At 37.0% G+C, this 16,257-nt stretch overlaps 1 protein-coding gene across 3 annotated transcripts; it reads left to right on the forward strand.

The window, feature by feature from the left end:
- The first annotated feature begins 775 nt into the window (after positions 1 to 775).
- Positions 776 to 15,140, forward strand: LOC127091181 (uncharacterized). Of its 3 annotated transcripts, none has more exons than XM_051029740.1 (11): positions 776 to 959; positions 2,101 to 2,272; positions 2,393 to 2,434; positions 2,634 to 2,753; positions 3,027 to 3,169; positions 3,247 to 3,397; positions 3,490 to 3,573; positions 3,640 to 3,755; positions 13,745 to 13,803; positions 14,415 to 14,502; positions 14,625 to 15,140. In XM_051029740.1, exons 1-11 carry the CDS (start codon positions 795 to 797, stop codon positions 14,847 to 14,849), a joined length of 1,365 nt encoding a protein of 454 aa, XP_050885697.1. In that variant the 5' UTR covers positions 776 to 794; the 3' UTR covers positions 14,850 to 15,140. The 3 variants fall into 3 exon arrangements, with proteins under 3 accessions (XP_050885697.1, XP_050885699.1, XP_050885698.1); XM_051029742.1 differs by having other exon boundaries at positions 810 to 959; positions 2,084 to 2,272; XM_051029741.1 differs by having other exon boundaries at positions 810 to 959; positions 2,121 to 2,272.
- Positions 15,141 to 16,257: the final 1,117 nt, after the last annotated feature.

Raw genomic sequence — 16,257 nt, forward strand, 5'->3', positions numbered from 1 at the left:
GACTACTTCTCTTGCAGACGATTTTTGTTTGTTTGAAACATCATTAATTTTGTTATGTTTTTTGAAATCATATTATTTTAATTTTTTTTTTGAAAAGTATGATTATTTAAAAAAAAATTTCACAAAATATGACTATGGAATCTTGATAGCACATTTTAAACTTTAAAAAATAAGAAATGTTATGTTAACATATTTACTCATTATTTTAAATTATTTAATCATTAATTTAAGTTATACTTTTACCGGACCAATCGATTTATAAAAAAATAGAATATGAATTTCCTTTTCTATACCATTACATATTTTACGATTTTTTTAAAAATAATAATGTCTTTTAATTTTTTTTAAATAACTATATTTAAACAAAACTAAAGTAATCATGTTTCAAAGAAATAGTTCTTGTATGTTAGATAGACAAAAGTCGTGGATATAAATATTTTGGGTTATACCTACGGTGAATTGACTTGTATTTACGGTGATTGACTTGTATCTACGACTATAAATGTTACTATAATTATGTGTCATCAATTTATAAAAAATGAATGTATGCGTCAGAATTCTATCTACAATTTTTGACCGTCACGGTAAGTATGTGCCCTGTTTAATTTTTTTTTATCATAGGATTACTTTGTTATTTTTTTTAAATATAATTATTTTAAATTAAAAAGACATGATTATTTTAAAAAAAATCATATTTTACACTTCACAATTTTTTTAAAATTATGTTAAAAAAAAAATTATTATTTTTTATAAATTGTAAACTATTATGTGAAAATTCATTCTTTTTAAAATTTATGTCAAAATTCATTCTCTTCACTTCACCATCATCCTCATCGCCGCTCCAAGCTTCTTCTAGGGTTATCAGTCACCACCATCATCATCCTCATCCCTGGTTAACGTCGCTCCAAGCTTCAAGGCACCGCCATCATCCTCATCGCCATCCTTCACCGCCTCTCTCGGTAAGTATCTTACTCTCTCCCACTCACTTATTTGTTCTCTTCTTCACGATTCTCATTTTGAACTTCTTAGGGAAAGTTTTCTGCAAGTTTCTCGAGTTATCATGTTAAACAATATCGAAAACCACCTTTCATACTTATCATGTTAAACTAAGATTAGGTGTATGCTTTGTTGTTTGAGCATGTTAAGTCAAAGTTTATGCATGTATGCTTAGTTGTGAATGTTTGAGTGATGTATTGAGATATTTGTGGTATATAAGTAGATGAAGAATTGAGTTATGTATGCTTAGTTGTGAATGCTTAGTTATTTATGTATTGAGTTATGTATTGCTTTATTTGTGTGGTATATAAGTAGATGAAGAATTGAGTTATATATGTAATGCTAATGCAGTTGTTTAATGTCACTACATTTTGTTTGGCTTGAAAATTTGGAATTTATGGAATCCTTGGAAGGATACATTTTAGATTAATTTGTTTTACTGTTTGAAACCCACATTTACCAATTCTGTAGGTATTTAATTTATCTAATTAACTATTTTATTTATGTTAAAAAACAGTTAATTTTTTTATAATTTACAAGAAAAAATTCAGCTGGGTTGTTTTTGGATTTAAAATTTCAGCCAGCCCAATAACTGGCCTGCTAAAAAGAATTTAAAAAAAGTACTAAAAAAATCTGATGGATTTTATATTTGAGCTTGCTTTCTTAATGGCCCAATTATCATTCTAATCCGAATTTAGTATCCGAACCCGAGTTAACCTGAACCCGAAAAAACGGCGTCTAACCGGTCGGAATTTGGGCCTATATAGTTCTCCGGATGGGTTGGTTCGGATCACTGGTTTGGGCCCGAATCCGAACTGACCCGAACCGCTGTCCACCCCTATGTACATGTTACTTATTTATATAAGAATTAGAAAACTTTTTACTTAATTGAAATCAAAGCCACTTATTCTGGGTAGAAATCAAAGCCATGTACTATGCTTACAATGTTACAACCTTACATTTTTATCTTCATAACTTTATGTTTAGTAGTTATTCAGTTAATTTGTAGTTATTAGGGGAAAAACAAATAGCAATTCAAATTTAGTAGTTATTCAGTAAATTTGTCTTGCTTTACCCACAAGTTTAGAGAGTTGAAATTCTTAGGTTGAAAATTTTGCAAATAGCAATACGATGAGTGATTCACAGCTTCATGATGATGAAGAAGACAACAATGATGTTTTCATTGACCAATCTGATATCATCCATGAAGTTGCCTTGGACGATGAAGTTCTTCCAGAAGCTTGTGACCCCAATTCGGACTCTGATTCCGAAATCGGTATGAACTTTAACTCCATAAAGCTACTAACATTTACTTTGTGCATTCTGTTATACATGATACATCCGATAATGTTAGAATCAAGAAAATTTTATAGTATTGTTATTTTGCATATTACAGAGGAGGTCGACGACTCTGATCACATATTCACCGGTCATACTGGTGAGATTTCTACTCCTTTTGTTTATGTTTCTGCTTGTGCTGTACTGGTTCTCACTGAGCCTATAATTGTTTGGAATTAAATTTAGGGTTTTAGTAGCCTGAGATTTATTTCATTAAGTGCTTTATTAACAGATTGATACATTTGTTCAGTTTTCCTCTTTCAAATAATTTTTTAATGCTTTCTCGGATTATTGTATAGGGGAATTATATGCAGCTGCCTGCAGCCCGACAGATATGGCACTGGTGGCAACAGGAGGTGGTGATGATAAAGGATTTCTCTGGCAGATCAACAATGGAGATTGGGCTTCTGAGCTTAATGGTAATTTTTTTCTTCTTCTGAAATGCAAATATTAGTGGTTAGTTTGTTAGAGGGTGCTTGGAATGTTAATGTTAATAGGAAAGATCTAATCCTGGATCACCTACATAGAAACTCCTTTGGTGTTCCAACCCATACCAGTATTTGCGTGATACAAAGCTGTCGATGGGTGGATTTTACTATTTAGTATATGCGTGGCATGGCATGACAGTTTATAAGGTCACAAGATTGTGTTTCTTGAAATCTCCAAGTGAGTTGGCTATTAATTTTATGCAGGTCATACTGATTCTGTATCTAGTTTAGGTTTTAGCCACGATGGAAAGTTTCTGGCAACAGGAAGTTTTGATGGAACTGTTAAAATCTGGGATGTAGCTGGAAATCTAAAAGGCACCCTTGATGGACCCGAAGGGGGTGTTCAGGTAATATTGTAAAATTATTTTTCTTGCCTTTTCTGTTTTAAGTAGTTTTAAAATTAGTTGCTGTTAAATCTTTTCAGTGGCTTAGGTGGCATCCAAGAGGGAACGTACTCATTGCTGGTTTTGATGATTCCTCCACGGTTTGGATGTGGAATACAGATAATTTTGCCTTCCTTATGTCATTTAATGGTCATGCTAGCGGTGTCACATGTGGTGATTTTACTCCCGACGGTAGTAATCTATCTTTGGCTTGGCTTATTTGACTGTTATGATTTACCTTTTGTATTTTTACCCTTTTTATTTCCTTTCACTTGGTACCTTAGGGAGAACAATATGTACTGGTTCTGACGATGCAACCTTGAGAATATGGAACCCAAAAACTGGAGAAAGCATTCATGTTGTGCGAGGTAATAAGGCTTGGTTGTTGTAGTATTTGCATATTTGTCTCGTTTTGTTAACCTTTACTTTTCTAGGTCATCCATACCATACAGAGGGATTAACGTGTTTAGCAATAAATTCAACTTCAACTATTGCTCTTACTGGTTCCCAAGATGGATCTGTGCATTTTGTGAATATCACTACCGGAAGAGTATGTACTTTCACTACATTTGATATCTAATGTGCTATTTTCTGTAATCAACTAATATGTTTGTGTATTTGTCTTTTGGATATATGATGTCTCACTATTTTGAGAATCCTTTTGTGTCTCTTATGTTTCTAAAATTTGGTCCACATGACTGTTGAGACTCGCATTAGATGAGATATTGCCTAAAAATATGTATAAGTGAGAGACATCTTTCACATTACAAGTTGGTTTGTTTTATAAGGATGAATTAAACCCAAATCCAAAACTTGAGATTGTATTAAGAGTCTATCCAAAATTTAGCTGTTACACCATTGTTTCTTTCTGTTGTTAGACTGTTGTTTCTTTAAGCAAATAGTCAAGCATGAAATCCTATATTTTAGTGATTCATTCAATCATCTTAGCTTTTAGTGAAACAATTGATGTGAAATTAACACAATAAATGACTAATTGTTGAAAAGTATATTTCGTGTCAGGTTTTTGTTATCGTATCCACAGAGATTGTAAGATATCACTGCCGTTCAATGGTTGAATTAATCTTAACTTAATGTAACACTAGGGTTTTGGTTTTAATCAAGTTATCTTGCATACAAAGTAATTAATTGCGGTAAAAGTTATGTTTTGATTAATATGAGAAATATTGTCAAAGTTAGGTTTCAATGATTGCATTTGCTTTGCATGTATTTGCTCGGTCAACAATCTTATAAACTCCTTTAGATGATAAATTATTTCACAAGGTCTTCTCAATGCGTTTCTCTCGAACACCCATTGTGAGTTTTGCCATTTTGATCCATTGTTTCTCTCGAACACAATCTATCAAAATGACAACTTTTTGGTTCAACCTTATGGTGAACAAAATCATTCGTTACTATCTCTAGCTAACAAACAAGTTTGGATGAAAACCTAGGTCAAGAATCGGTAAACATCTCTCGATCAAATACCAACACAAAGGGTTTTAAATAGAAACAAAGTTTTCATCATATATTTACCGTTAAAGAGTTTACATATGAGGATCCTTACATTTACACACAAAGCTAGCAATCACCTACATCTAACCTTGACAAATGGAAGACTTAGCTACTCATTTTCATGGTAGCTTGGTCGGCAAGTAAGGAAAGAGGGTTGATCAACATCCAAGTCGAATAATCGAGGTTGGATGGGAATCCACCTTCTTTTTGTGGAAGATGGTTGCTAGATGAAGAGAAATGAAATTAGGACATAAAAGCTCCCACAAAACAATGCTGTAAAATATCTAGAAGAAAGTACAAAAAATGGAAAAGTTGGTAAAAATGAGGTATGGTGCCCAAAAGTGGCACCTGCTACTTATAGACAAGTGCAGAACTGTCATGTTTGCTAGGCGAGCAGAATGGCTCGCCTAGCGAAGGTCAAATATGAGCACAAAAGGCCCCTGCGCCCAGAGAAAACAGGGCGTTGGTGAACTGTCATGTTCGCCTAGCGAACATACCTTCGCCTAGCGAAGGAAACACTTCAAGCTCGCCCCAGCGAGGTTGAGAAGTTTTGCTACTGGAATGCTCGCTGGGGACTCGCTAGAGCCTCGCCTAGCGAGTGAGTGTTGGCTGCACTTTTCACCAAAACAGAATGAATTCGCTGCAAACTTCGCCCTGAGCTCGCCTAGCGAATTAATTTGCTAATTTACTGGAGCTGTTCGCCAGGAGCTCGCCTAGCGAACCCATTCTTCGCCTCAGCCTCGCCTAGCGAGCAGGCAGATGAAATGCTCCTATTCTTTGGTTCCTTTGCCAATTCTTTTGTGTCTTTATTATCAATTAATTCATGCCTTTCCTGCACAATAACACACACATCAAAGGCACCAAGCTTGTTTATCAATGTAACGCATTCCATGTAAAATAAATGTGATTTTGACAATTTTAGCAACGAAAAAGAGTGAAAGATGCCCACATATGATAGCTCAAATAAGCACTTTTGGGCATCTAACAACTCTCCCCAACTAGATTCTTGCTTGTCCTCAAGCAAAGTATGCCTCTTGAAGGACAAGAGGATTTGCTTTAAGAAACGGTTTCTCCGAAGTTTGATAAACGGCTCAAACACAAGCGAAATTCGCATATACAAGTTCCCAACGGTTCGAATAAAATAATACCTAGGAACTTAAACTTAAATAGCAATGCAAAATATTTATCTATCTACAACAATACTATTCTGAATGAATCATCCTATCTCTCCTCTTCGAATAAGGAATGAAGATTTTGCGCGTTTGCAACCGCGGGACTAATCTCACTCTCTAACAAATAATGAAGAAATCAAACAGATTCATACAATGTCTAATCAATTAAAAATGCTACTGTGGAAGCAAAAAGATCACTAAGGGCTTTTCGGTTGAAGCTTGGTTAGGTTAACAAACAAGGGTCATTTCTAAGGCCATTGAAACGAAAGTGCCGATGCAAAAGAGACATTCACAGTATTATTCACACTACTCGACTTTGTTTCCTTTGTTTCTTATTTGTAACCTTCACAACACATATTCCACAACTCCACTTTTATTTTTCACTATTTTTCTTCCAAGCAAGCATTTTTTTTTTCATTCTTTCTATTTTTGTTCTTTTCTTTCACATCAAATATACAAAACAGATGTTTATTTTCTACATTTTCTATACATATATTTTTCTATGCTTGCTCGGTTTTTCTTTTCTTTTTCAAGAGTTGTGGTACTTACCAATTCTTTTTCGTTCTCCCCAACTTATTTCTTCCACACCCTAAGTGAATGCTCTTAACTTTTTACGGCAAAAGAACAATAATCAAGATTTTCCGGGTTGTGTAAAAAAAAGATTTTTGAGATCTCGCTTTATTATAAGCCGAGATTCAACTGTTCAGGCTCAAAGGGGTTAACAAATACTCTCTCTGCTCACAGGTAAGTTGTTTTTGGATGTAGTTGTGCTCGAAAGAAAACAAGTGCCTTGATCATTTCTAATTGCTTCCACAATTTCACAATAGTAAAAGACAAAGCATGAATCACATGAATCAACAAAACTTATTAGAATCCAGCATTTAAGTGAACAATGGAGGTTTCCTCACAATTTGTGGTTTTAAGTTCTAGATGAAACATTCATTCTATTATGTTGCACAAAGACAATATTCAATTTACCAAAAAGAGTAAAGTTCCTAATGCATTCTAAAATTCTAGCCGACGGTAACCATGTACCTTAGCTTCATTCACTTGTTATTCTTATCATTGCCATCCAAGCTCGGATGCACCTTCATTGGGTACTTCTTGAGGAGCAACCAATCTAGAAGGGTTTGCCACTCATTCAACCAAAAATTTATTAAACACACAAAATTAAAAACATAATTAAATAACATTAACTGAAAATAAAAATTTGTTCGTGGGGGACAAAACACCCCAATAGTACAACCCATGGTCAAAATACAAAATTCGAAAATACAAATGGAAATGACATAATAAAAACTGAAATACAAATACAAAAACTTAACCCACAAAGGGCTCAGGACTCCTCCTCGCTACCGGCCTCAGAACCGGTAGCCTCATCATCAACATCATCATCATCATTCTCAGCTTCAGCGTCCACCCCCTCACCATAGACTGGCCTGTCCACAGGCCAATTAGCGTTAAGCATAAACTGCTCACGCGCTAACAATGCTCGAGCACCGGAGGGGTCATTACCTTGCAGCTCCAACCTCTGCATACTGTTGTGCATATCAATCATAGCTCGTTGGGATGCTGCCATCCACTCAAAACTGTAGTCACAAACAGCCCTCAGGTACGGATCAAGTCCGGGAGAAGAAGCACTAGGACCATCAGCATCCCGAGTACTTCCTGAGGCTGCACTGCCACCAGTAGTCTTAGCTCTACAATACTTAGCCACATACCTATCATCTATAGGTGCCGGGATTCGAACCTGCCCACGAGACGGAAGTCTCACCCTAGCCTGAACACATAAGCTCATAATCAAACACGGGAAGGCCAAGGGACAATTAACACGTGCCCCTGACTTAAGCCCGCTCTCAACCACGGTCTTCAGCTCATTGGCGATTATCCTCGCGACATCTATCTCGACATTTGTGAGGATGGAATGGACTAAATGTGCCACTGGGATCGGCACAGTAGAGGTGTGTGATTTGGGTTGGATGTTGGTCAAAACCAAGAGTAGGATCAGCTGAGCCATGGGAGTCATGTCCTCCCGATGATATCTCACAGGAACCCCAGATGGGTTCGGCTCAACCGATTTCCCAGGTAAAAGCAGGTCGGCGGTAATGGCAGCGACATCTCGATGAAGTCTGAGGTCGGTGTGGTACTGGTCTCTCTGATCAGCTCCCAGCTGGAGCGGTTCCCCTAGGATTCGGTTGATCGCATCCCGGTCAAAAGGAATTTCATGCCCGGCAACTCTAGAAACCCAAGTGAAGGGCTCGTCGTCGTCGGGCAGTGCGTTAGCATAAAACTCCCGCACTGTAGCAATGTCGTAATGCTTCAAGGGACTTATCAATCTATCCCACTTTTTGGCATCTATCAACCCGGCGAAAGTTCTGTAAGTGCCTTGTGGGTTGATCAGAAAACGCTTCTCAGGGAGTATTTTTCTCTTTTCCAAAGCTATGTACCGTGCCGCTTGTTTTGGACCGACAAACTTGTCGGTATCGAATTGAATCGGCACGGTCCTGGAAGTAGTTGCAGCTCCCTTTCTTTTCTTACCAGCTCCAGATCTAGACTCCATCTGCAAAATATTCAAAGAAACAACACACACCAGCAAACAGATTAGCCATTAAAACAAAGTTAAAATACTGCCACGTTCGCTGCTGCTTCGCCTAGCGAAGTTGCAGCGAACGCTCGCCCCAGGTCGCCTAGCGAGCTGCTAGCGAACCTTAAGGGTTTTGGAGTTTTCTGCATATTCAAAGAATTTTCCCCCAATTTCCATACACACATGGTTCCCACATCAGAACCTAATGATTTCTTAAACACATAATCGTTCTATGCTATTGGGGATTGGCTAATTGCATGCAAAACCTAAAGTAATCCTAAATCCCCAATTGAAAACCTAAATATCCAAAAATTGCAAACTCCACAATATCACATGCAACCTCAATGTTTCCCATACTACACATTCCTATTTGCTATTCATATTTGGAATTTAAGAGTAAACAAAAAGAAAATGAAGTAGGGCAAACCTTAATTGCACGGATTCGGAAATGTAAAATGGAGAGAGTTTGCAATCGAGAGGAAGGAGCGAGGGTTGGTGATAGCGATGCGAATGCGGGAGTTAGAGAAGTTTCGCAAAATTTTCAGCAGAACAGCTCTGAATATTTTTGAGGGTTTGGGGCAAAATGCCCTGCTGAGAAAAGTATATTTCAACAAATAGGCGAGGCAGCAGCGAGCGCTGCAGTACTGTTTGCTATTTAAATCTCAGCAAGGCCATTTTGCCCTTACCTTCAAAAATTTGTCTGAACGGCTCTGCTGAGGATTTTGTGCGTGGCTTCTCAAACTCCCTCCTTTGCATCTTTATCACCGACACGTGCTTCTTTCGGTAGATTGCAAACTCTCCCCACTTCTCTTTTCCAAATCCGTATACCTAAGGTTTGCCCTATTACATGTTTCTTTTTGATTGCACTCTTAATTTCCAAATGTGAATGGTAAATAGGATAAGTGTGGTATGGGAACCTTGAGGTTGCATGTATTATTTTGGGAGTTTGCAATGTTTGTACATTTAGGTTTTCAAATTGGGGATTTCATCTATTTTAGGTTTTGCATGCAATTAGCCAATCCCCAATAGCATAGAACGATTCATTGTCATTAGAAATCATTAGGTTCTGTGTGGGAACCATTAGAGTACGGGTTTTGGAGGAAACATCAACAAAATGCAGAAAATCCCAAAACCCGTAAGGTTCGCTAGCAACTCGCTAGGCGACCTGGGGCGAACGTTCGCTGCAACTTCGCTAGGCGAAGCAGCAGCGAACATGGCAGTATTTTAAAATTATGCTTTAATGGCTAACCTGTTGTTTGGTGTGTGTTGTTTCTTTGTATCTTTTGCAGATGAAGTCTAGATCTGGAGCTGGTAAGAAAAGGAAGGGAGCTGCAACTACTTCCAGAACCGTGCCGATTCAATTCGACCAAGACAAGTTTGTAGGCCCGAAACAAGCGGCACGGTACATAGCTTTGGAAAAGAGAAAAATACTCCCTGAGAAGCGTTTTCTGATCAACCCACAAGGCACTTACAGAACTTTCGCCGGGTTGATAGACGCCAAAAAGTGGGATAGGTTGATAAGTCCCTTGGAGCATTACGACATTGCTACAGTGCGGGAGTTTTATGCTAACGCACTGCCCGACGACGACGAGCCCTTCACTTGGGTTTCTAGAGTTGCCGGGCGTACAATTCCTTTTGACCGGGATGCGATCAACCGAATCCTAGGGGAACCGCTCCAGCTGGGAGCTGATCAGAGAGACCAGTACCACACCGACCTCAGACTTCATCGAGATGTCGCTGCCATTACCGCCGACCTGCTTTTACCTGGGAAATCGGTTGAGCCGAACCCATCTGGGGTTCCTGTGAGATATCATCGGGAGGACATGACTCCCATGGCTCAGCTGATCCTACTCTTGGTTTTGACTAACATCCAACCCAAATCACACACCTCTACTGTGCCGATCCCAGTGGCACATTTAGTCCATTCCATCCTCACAAATGTCGAGATAGATGTCGCGAGGATAATCGCCAATGAGCTGAAGACCGTGGTTGAGAGCGGGCTTAAGTCAGGGGCACGTGTTAATTGTCCCTTGGCCTTCCCGTGTTTGATTATGAGCTTATGTGTTCAGGCTAGGGTGAGACTTCCGTCTCGTGGGCAGGTTCGAATCCCGACACCTATAGATGATAGGTATGTGGCTAAGTATTGTAGAGCTAAGACTACTGGTGGCAGTGCAGCCTCAGGAAGTACTCGGGCTGCTGATGGTCCTAGTGCTTCTTCTCTCGGACTTGATCCGTACCTGAGGGCTGTTTGTGACTACAGTTTTGAGTGGATGGCAGCATCCCAACGAGCTATGATTGATATGCACAACAGTATGCAGAGGTTGGAGCTGCAAGGTAATGACCCCTCCGGTGCTCGAGCATTGTTAGCGCGTGAGCAGTTTATGCTTAACGCTAATTGGCCTGTGGACAGGCCAGTCTATGGTGAGGGGGTGGACGCTGAAGCTGAGAATGATGATGATGATGTTGATGATGAGGCTACCGGTTCTGAGGCCGGTAGCGAGGAGGAGTCCTGAGCCCTTTGTGGGTTAAGTTTTTGTATTTGTATTTCAGTTTTTATTATGTCATTTCCATTTGTATTTTCGAATTTTGTATTTTGACCATGGGTTGTACTATTGGGGTGTTTTGTCCCCCACGAACAAATTTTTATTTTCAGTTAATGTTATTTAATTATGTTTTTAATTTTGTGTGTTTAATAAATTTTTGGTTGAATGAGTGGCAAACCCTTCTAGATTGGTTGCTCCTCAAGAAGTACCCAATGAAGGTGCATCCGAGCTTGGATGGCAATGATAAGAATAACAAGTGAATGAAGCTAAGGTACATGGTTACCGTCGGCTAGAATTTTAGAATGCATTAGGAACTTTACTCTTTTTGGTAAATTGAATATTGTCTTTGTGCAACATAATAGAATGAATGTTTCATCTAGAACTTAAAACCACAAATTGTGAGGAAACCTCCATTGTTCACTTAAATGCTGGATTCTAATAAGTTTTGTTGATTCATGTGATTCATGCTTTGTCTTTTACTATTGTGAAATTGTGGAAGCAATTAAAAATGATCAAGGCACTTGTTTTCTTTCGAGCACAACTACATCCAAAAACAACTTACCTGTGAGCAGAGAGAGTATTTGTTAACCCCTTTGAGCCTGAACAGTTGAATCTCGGCTTGTAATAAAGCGAGATCTCAAAAATCTTTTTTTTACACAACCCGGAAAATCTTGATTATTGTTCTTTTGCCGTAAAAAGTTAAGAGCATTCACTTAGGGTGTGGAAGAAATAAGTTGGGGAGAACGAAAAAGAATTGGTAAGTACCACAACTCTTGAAAAAGAAAAGAAAAACCGAGCAAGCATAGAAAAATATATGTATAGAAAATGTAGAAAATAAACATCTGTTTTGTATATTTGATGTGAAAGAAAAGAACAAAAATAGAAAGAATGAAAAAAAAAATGTTTGCTTGGAAGAAAAATAATGAAAAATAAAAGTGGAGTTGTGGAATATGTGTTGTGAAGGTTACAAATAAGAAACAAAGGAAACAAAGTCGAGTAGTGTGAATAATACTGTGAATGTCTCTTTTGCATCGGCACTTTCGTTTCAATGGCCTTAGAAATGACCCTTGTTTGTTAACCTAACCAAGCTTCAACCGAAAAGCCCTTAGTGATCTTTTTGCTTCCACAGTAGCATTTTTAATTGATTAGACATTGTATGAATCTGTTTGATTTCTTCATTATTTGTTAGAGAGTGAGATTAGTCCCGCGGTTGCAAACGCGCAAAATCTTCATTCCTTATTCGAAGAGGAGAGATAGGATGATTCATTCAGAATAGTATTGTTGTAGATAGATAAATATTTTGCATTGCTATTTAAGTTTAAGTTCCTAGGTATTATTTTATTCGAACCGTTGGGAACTTGTATATGCGAATTTCGCTTGTGTTTGAGCCGTTTATCCAACTTCGGAGAAACCGTTTCTTAATGCAAATCCTCTTGTCTTTCAAGAGGCATACTTTGCTTGAGGACAAGCAAGAATCTAGTTGGGGAGAGTTGTTAGATGTCCAAAAGTGCTTATTTGAGCTATCATATGTGGGCATCTTTCACTCTTTTGCCTTGCTAAAATTGTCAAAATCACATTTGTTTTACATGGAATGCGTTACATTGATAAACAAGCTTGGTGCCTTTGATGTGTGTGTTATTGTGCAGGAAAGGCATGAATTAATTGATAATAAAGACACAAGAGAATTGGCAAAGGAACCAAAGAAAAGGAGCATTTCATCTGCCTGCTCGCTAGGCGAGGCTGTGGCGAAGAATGGGTTCGCTAGGCGAGCTCCTGGCGAACACCTCCAGTAAATTAGCAAATTAATTGGAGCTGTTCGCCAGGAGCTCGCCTAGCGAACCCATTCTTCGCCACAGCCTCGCCTAGCGAGCAGGCAGATGAAATGCTCCTTTTCTTTGGTTCCTTTGCCAATTCTCTTGTGTCTTTATTATCAATTAATTCATGCCTTTCCTGCACAATAACACACACATCAAAGGCACCAAGCTTGTTTATCAATGTAACGCATTCCATGTAAAACAAATGTGATTTTGACAATTTTAGCAAGGCAAAAGAGTGAAAGATGCCCACATATGATAGCTCAAATAAGCACTTTTGGGCATCTAACACTAATACACAGCGGAAATAAAACCCTCAGTAAAACAGTGATTCCATATTCGTTAACCATTGAATCGGGCTCATTTTTGGAGGGCGGGTTTGCAACACCTTGCTATATCTTTTGACTGTTCAGATCGTTGAAACGAAGTCTGAGCTGAGATATTGACTCCACACTCAAGCTGCAGTTTTGAGTAATTTTCAGCTTCTTGTTGCTTATATTTAAGCTAGTTTGATTGTTGTTAGCACTAGTTTGTGTATCACATTGAGACTTTCTTGTATCCTTATTGCAATATGAATTAAAATTGACATATTATGTCAAGCTCAACTATGAAATTAGTTGAATAATTAAAAGGTTGGCTTGGTGACTCCGTTACCTAGCAACACTATGACCTCCTTGGTTAGGTAATAGACCCAACAATTTTTTGGTTGTATCTCATCCGAAAATATAACTACTTAGAATAATATTCTCTTGCCTGTGTAATACCACTAACCAAGGCTTCAAACTTTATATCATTTATCCCTGTGCTAATTGTTCCATTTGTCTATGCATGCTGCAACTTTAATTGTAAGATGTTTGAGCATATAAATTTAGCTTTCTGCCTGATTTCTAAGAAACCTTATATCCTATTGTCAGGTTGTTAGTTCTGTGCCTTCTCATTCAAGTTCCATTGAGTGTGTTGGGTTCGCACCAAGGTATGATTTAAGATTAGTAAACTTTTTATAAGATTAGTTAACTGTTCATAATCTGCGTGCATGTGCATTTCTGCACATTTTCATGTCATGTATGCTTGATGGATCATGCATGTGTTTGGTTGAAGTTTTATTTATTCGAAGATTGCTCAAGCCTTGAAGGACAGTGACATCCTGGAGAGATAAATAAGAAAAGAAAAATGGTGCAGCATTATAGAGTTACTGTAACAAGTAAAAATAGTATTGTCAGTGATAATCAACATAAAATCAGCGTCCATAAATGGTTGAAAATACTAGGGCCCACTAATAAATATGAAATAAAACCAAGTGTCATGATTCATGGATCATAATATATTATTTAACTTCTTTGATATAACCGCCAGTCACTTCATTTACGCATAACAGAAGTATCAAAAGTAATTGCATCTCATTACTAAGGACTGATAGACTGCAAAGTGACGGAAATTTTAAATATGAATAGTTTGCATAATATGCTTTGAATATGATTCATCTACATTATTTCAACATTTCAATAACTGCATTTTTGTTTTAATTATCTAATGATGATTTGAACCTTTGTCTCCTAATTTAATTTCCTTGAAACTGTATGACAGTGGTACCTGGGCTTTAATCGGAGGCATGGATAAAATGACCATCTGGGATATAGAATATTCCTTAGCCCGAAGCACTTGTGAGCACGAGGTTTGTTGGAATCTTGCATTGTGCAAGTAACATGCTTATGCATTAAAAACTGAATGAACTCTTATCTAGAATCATGTTTTCGTTTTTATGTCTGATGAAATGAAAATTTCTATTGTGAGCAGTATGGAGTAACATGTTTGACATGGCTTGGTGCATCCTATGTGGCTACCGGATCTATGGATGGAGCTGTGAGATTATGGGATAGTCGGTCTGGTGAATGTGTCAAAGTGTTCAGAGGACACTCTGAAGGCATTCAAACTCTTTCTTTGTCTGCCAATCGCGAGTACCTTGTCTCGGCTTCTTTAGATCATACAGCTCGTGTTTTTGAGGTTAAAGATTTCTGTTAATCAAAGCCCTTCTTTCTCGGCACACCTCCATATATAAGTCCTTGAGGACAGTGGGCGGTACTCTACATATGCCATATTGTTATTTTATGTCATGTTGTGGTGGAGCAGAACACTCTTGTATAAGGTTATGAATAATCTATATTTACAAGGTAATTAGTATAATCACCGGGTTACGAAGCTTCTGTGATTTTACGTAGCTTCTGATGTGCATTTACTATGGTAAAGAGCAATTGTACAAAACAAAATTATCGATTGGTTACTAATTAAAAGTCTTTCAAGATTAAAGATTTACTTTCTATGTTTTATGGTGTAAACTTTCCTTATAAAAAAAATTGGGCGTATACTTTCATATGAATAGTGGAAAATAAGCTTATATAGATAAAAGTTATAAATGAAAGCACATGTTATATAGAATCTCATAGTTTTTGTTATAAAACAGGGTCCCTCCATTTTCAGAAAGGTAACGTTTTGGGGTGTTTTGTTGAAGTTAACAGGTTGGGTAATAATGAAGTGATAGTATAGAAGAAGACAAGCATATGTATGGACCCTTCAAAACATTTTAGAAGATACAGGGCACTAACTCTGACCATGTTTAAAAGTCTTGTTCCCTATGCTTATACACGACAAAACCTGTTTCTGTTTTGTGGGCCTTAGCCTAAGTTGAGGTGGTAACATGTTGGAACATGCATCAATAATAGGTAAAATTTGAAAGTTTCTCACTCAAGAAAAACAAAAAGTAGTGATGTTTTTCTTATGTTGCTCACAACTTCACCATAGATGACTGTAATTATCCATGACTTTCTCACGGACTAGTTCAATTTATCCACTCCAATGTCTTGATAAATGCTAATAAATATACTAAATATACTAATTAATTTACATATTCAGATCGTAGAATCTAAAATTTATCAACTTAGGAATGAATAACTTTAAAATGACAAATGACATTTTTAAAAATCACATTTGGGAGTATTAAAATCACATTTGGGACCGACTTCAAACAATTTTAGTGCAAATCCTAGAGTTGAGAGTAATGTTTTAAAAATTGGATCGGAGATTGAACTAGTGAAATTTGTAGTTTAAGGTTTAATTGTTTCAATCAGTTAATTGGTTTAATTGGTTTAATTAGTTTAATTGGTTCAATCAGATAAACCTACAAATCTTTTATTATATAAACTAATAATATGAAACTAAATATTATAAATATTCACACATAGTCATAAGTTCAAAGCTTAATAAAATAAATATTTCAAAAATCTATTACAAAATTAATACAACAACATCGATAATACATGTAATAGTATAATATAATTCTATACTTTATTTAAAAATAATTTGACCAAATTAAAGAATTATAATAAAATAAATTAAATTAATTTAAATCAAAATCAAAATAATAGAATATAAT

This window comes from Lathyrus oleraceus, chromosome 6, assembly GCF_024323335.1.
Source record: "Lathyrus oleraceus cultivar Zhongwan6 chromosome 6, CAAS_Psat_ZW6_1.0, whole genome shotgun sequence".
Taxonomy (NCBI): Eukaryota; Viridiplantae; Streptophyta; class Magnoliopsida; order Fabales; family Fabaceae; genus Lathyrus; species Lathyrus oleraceus.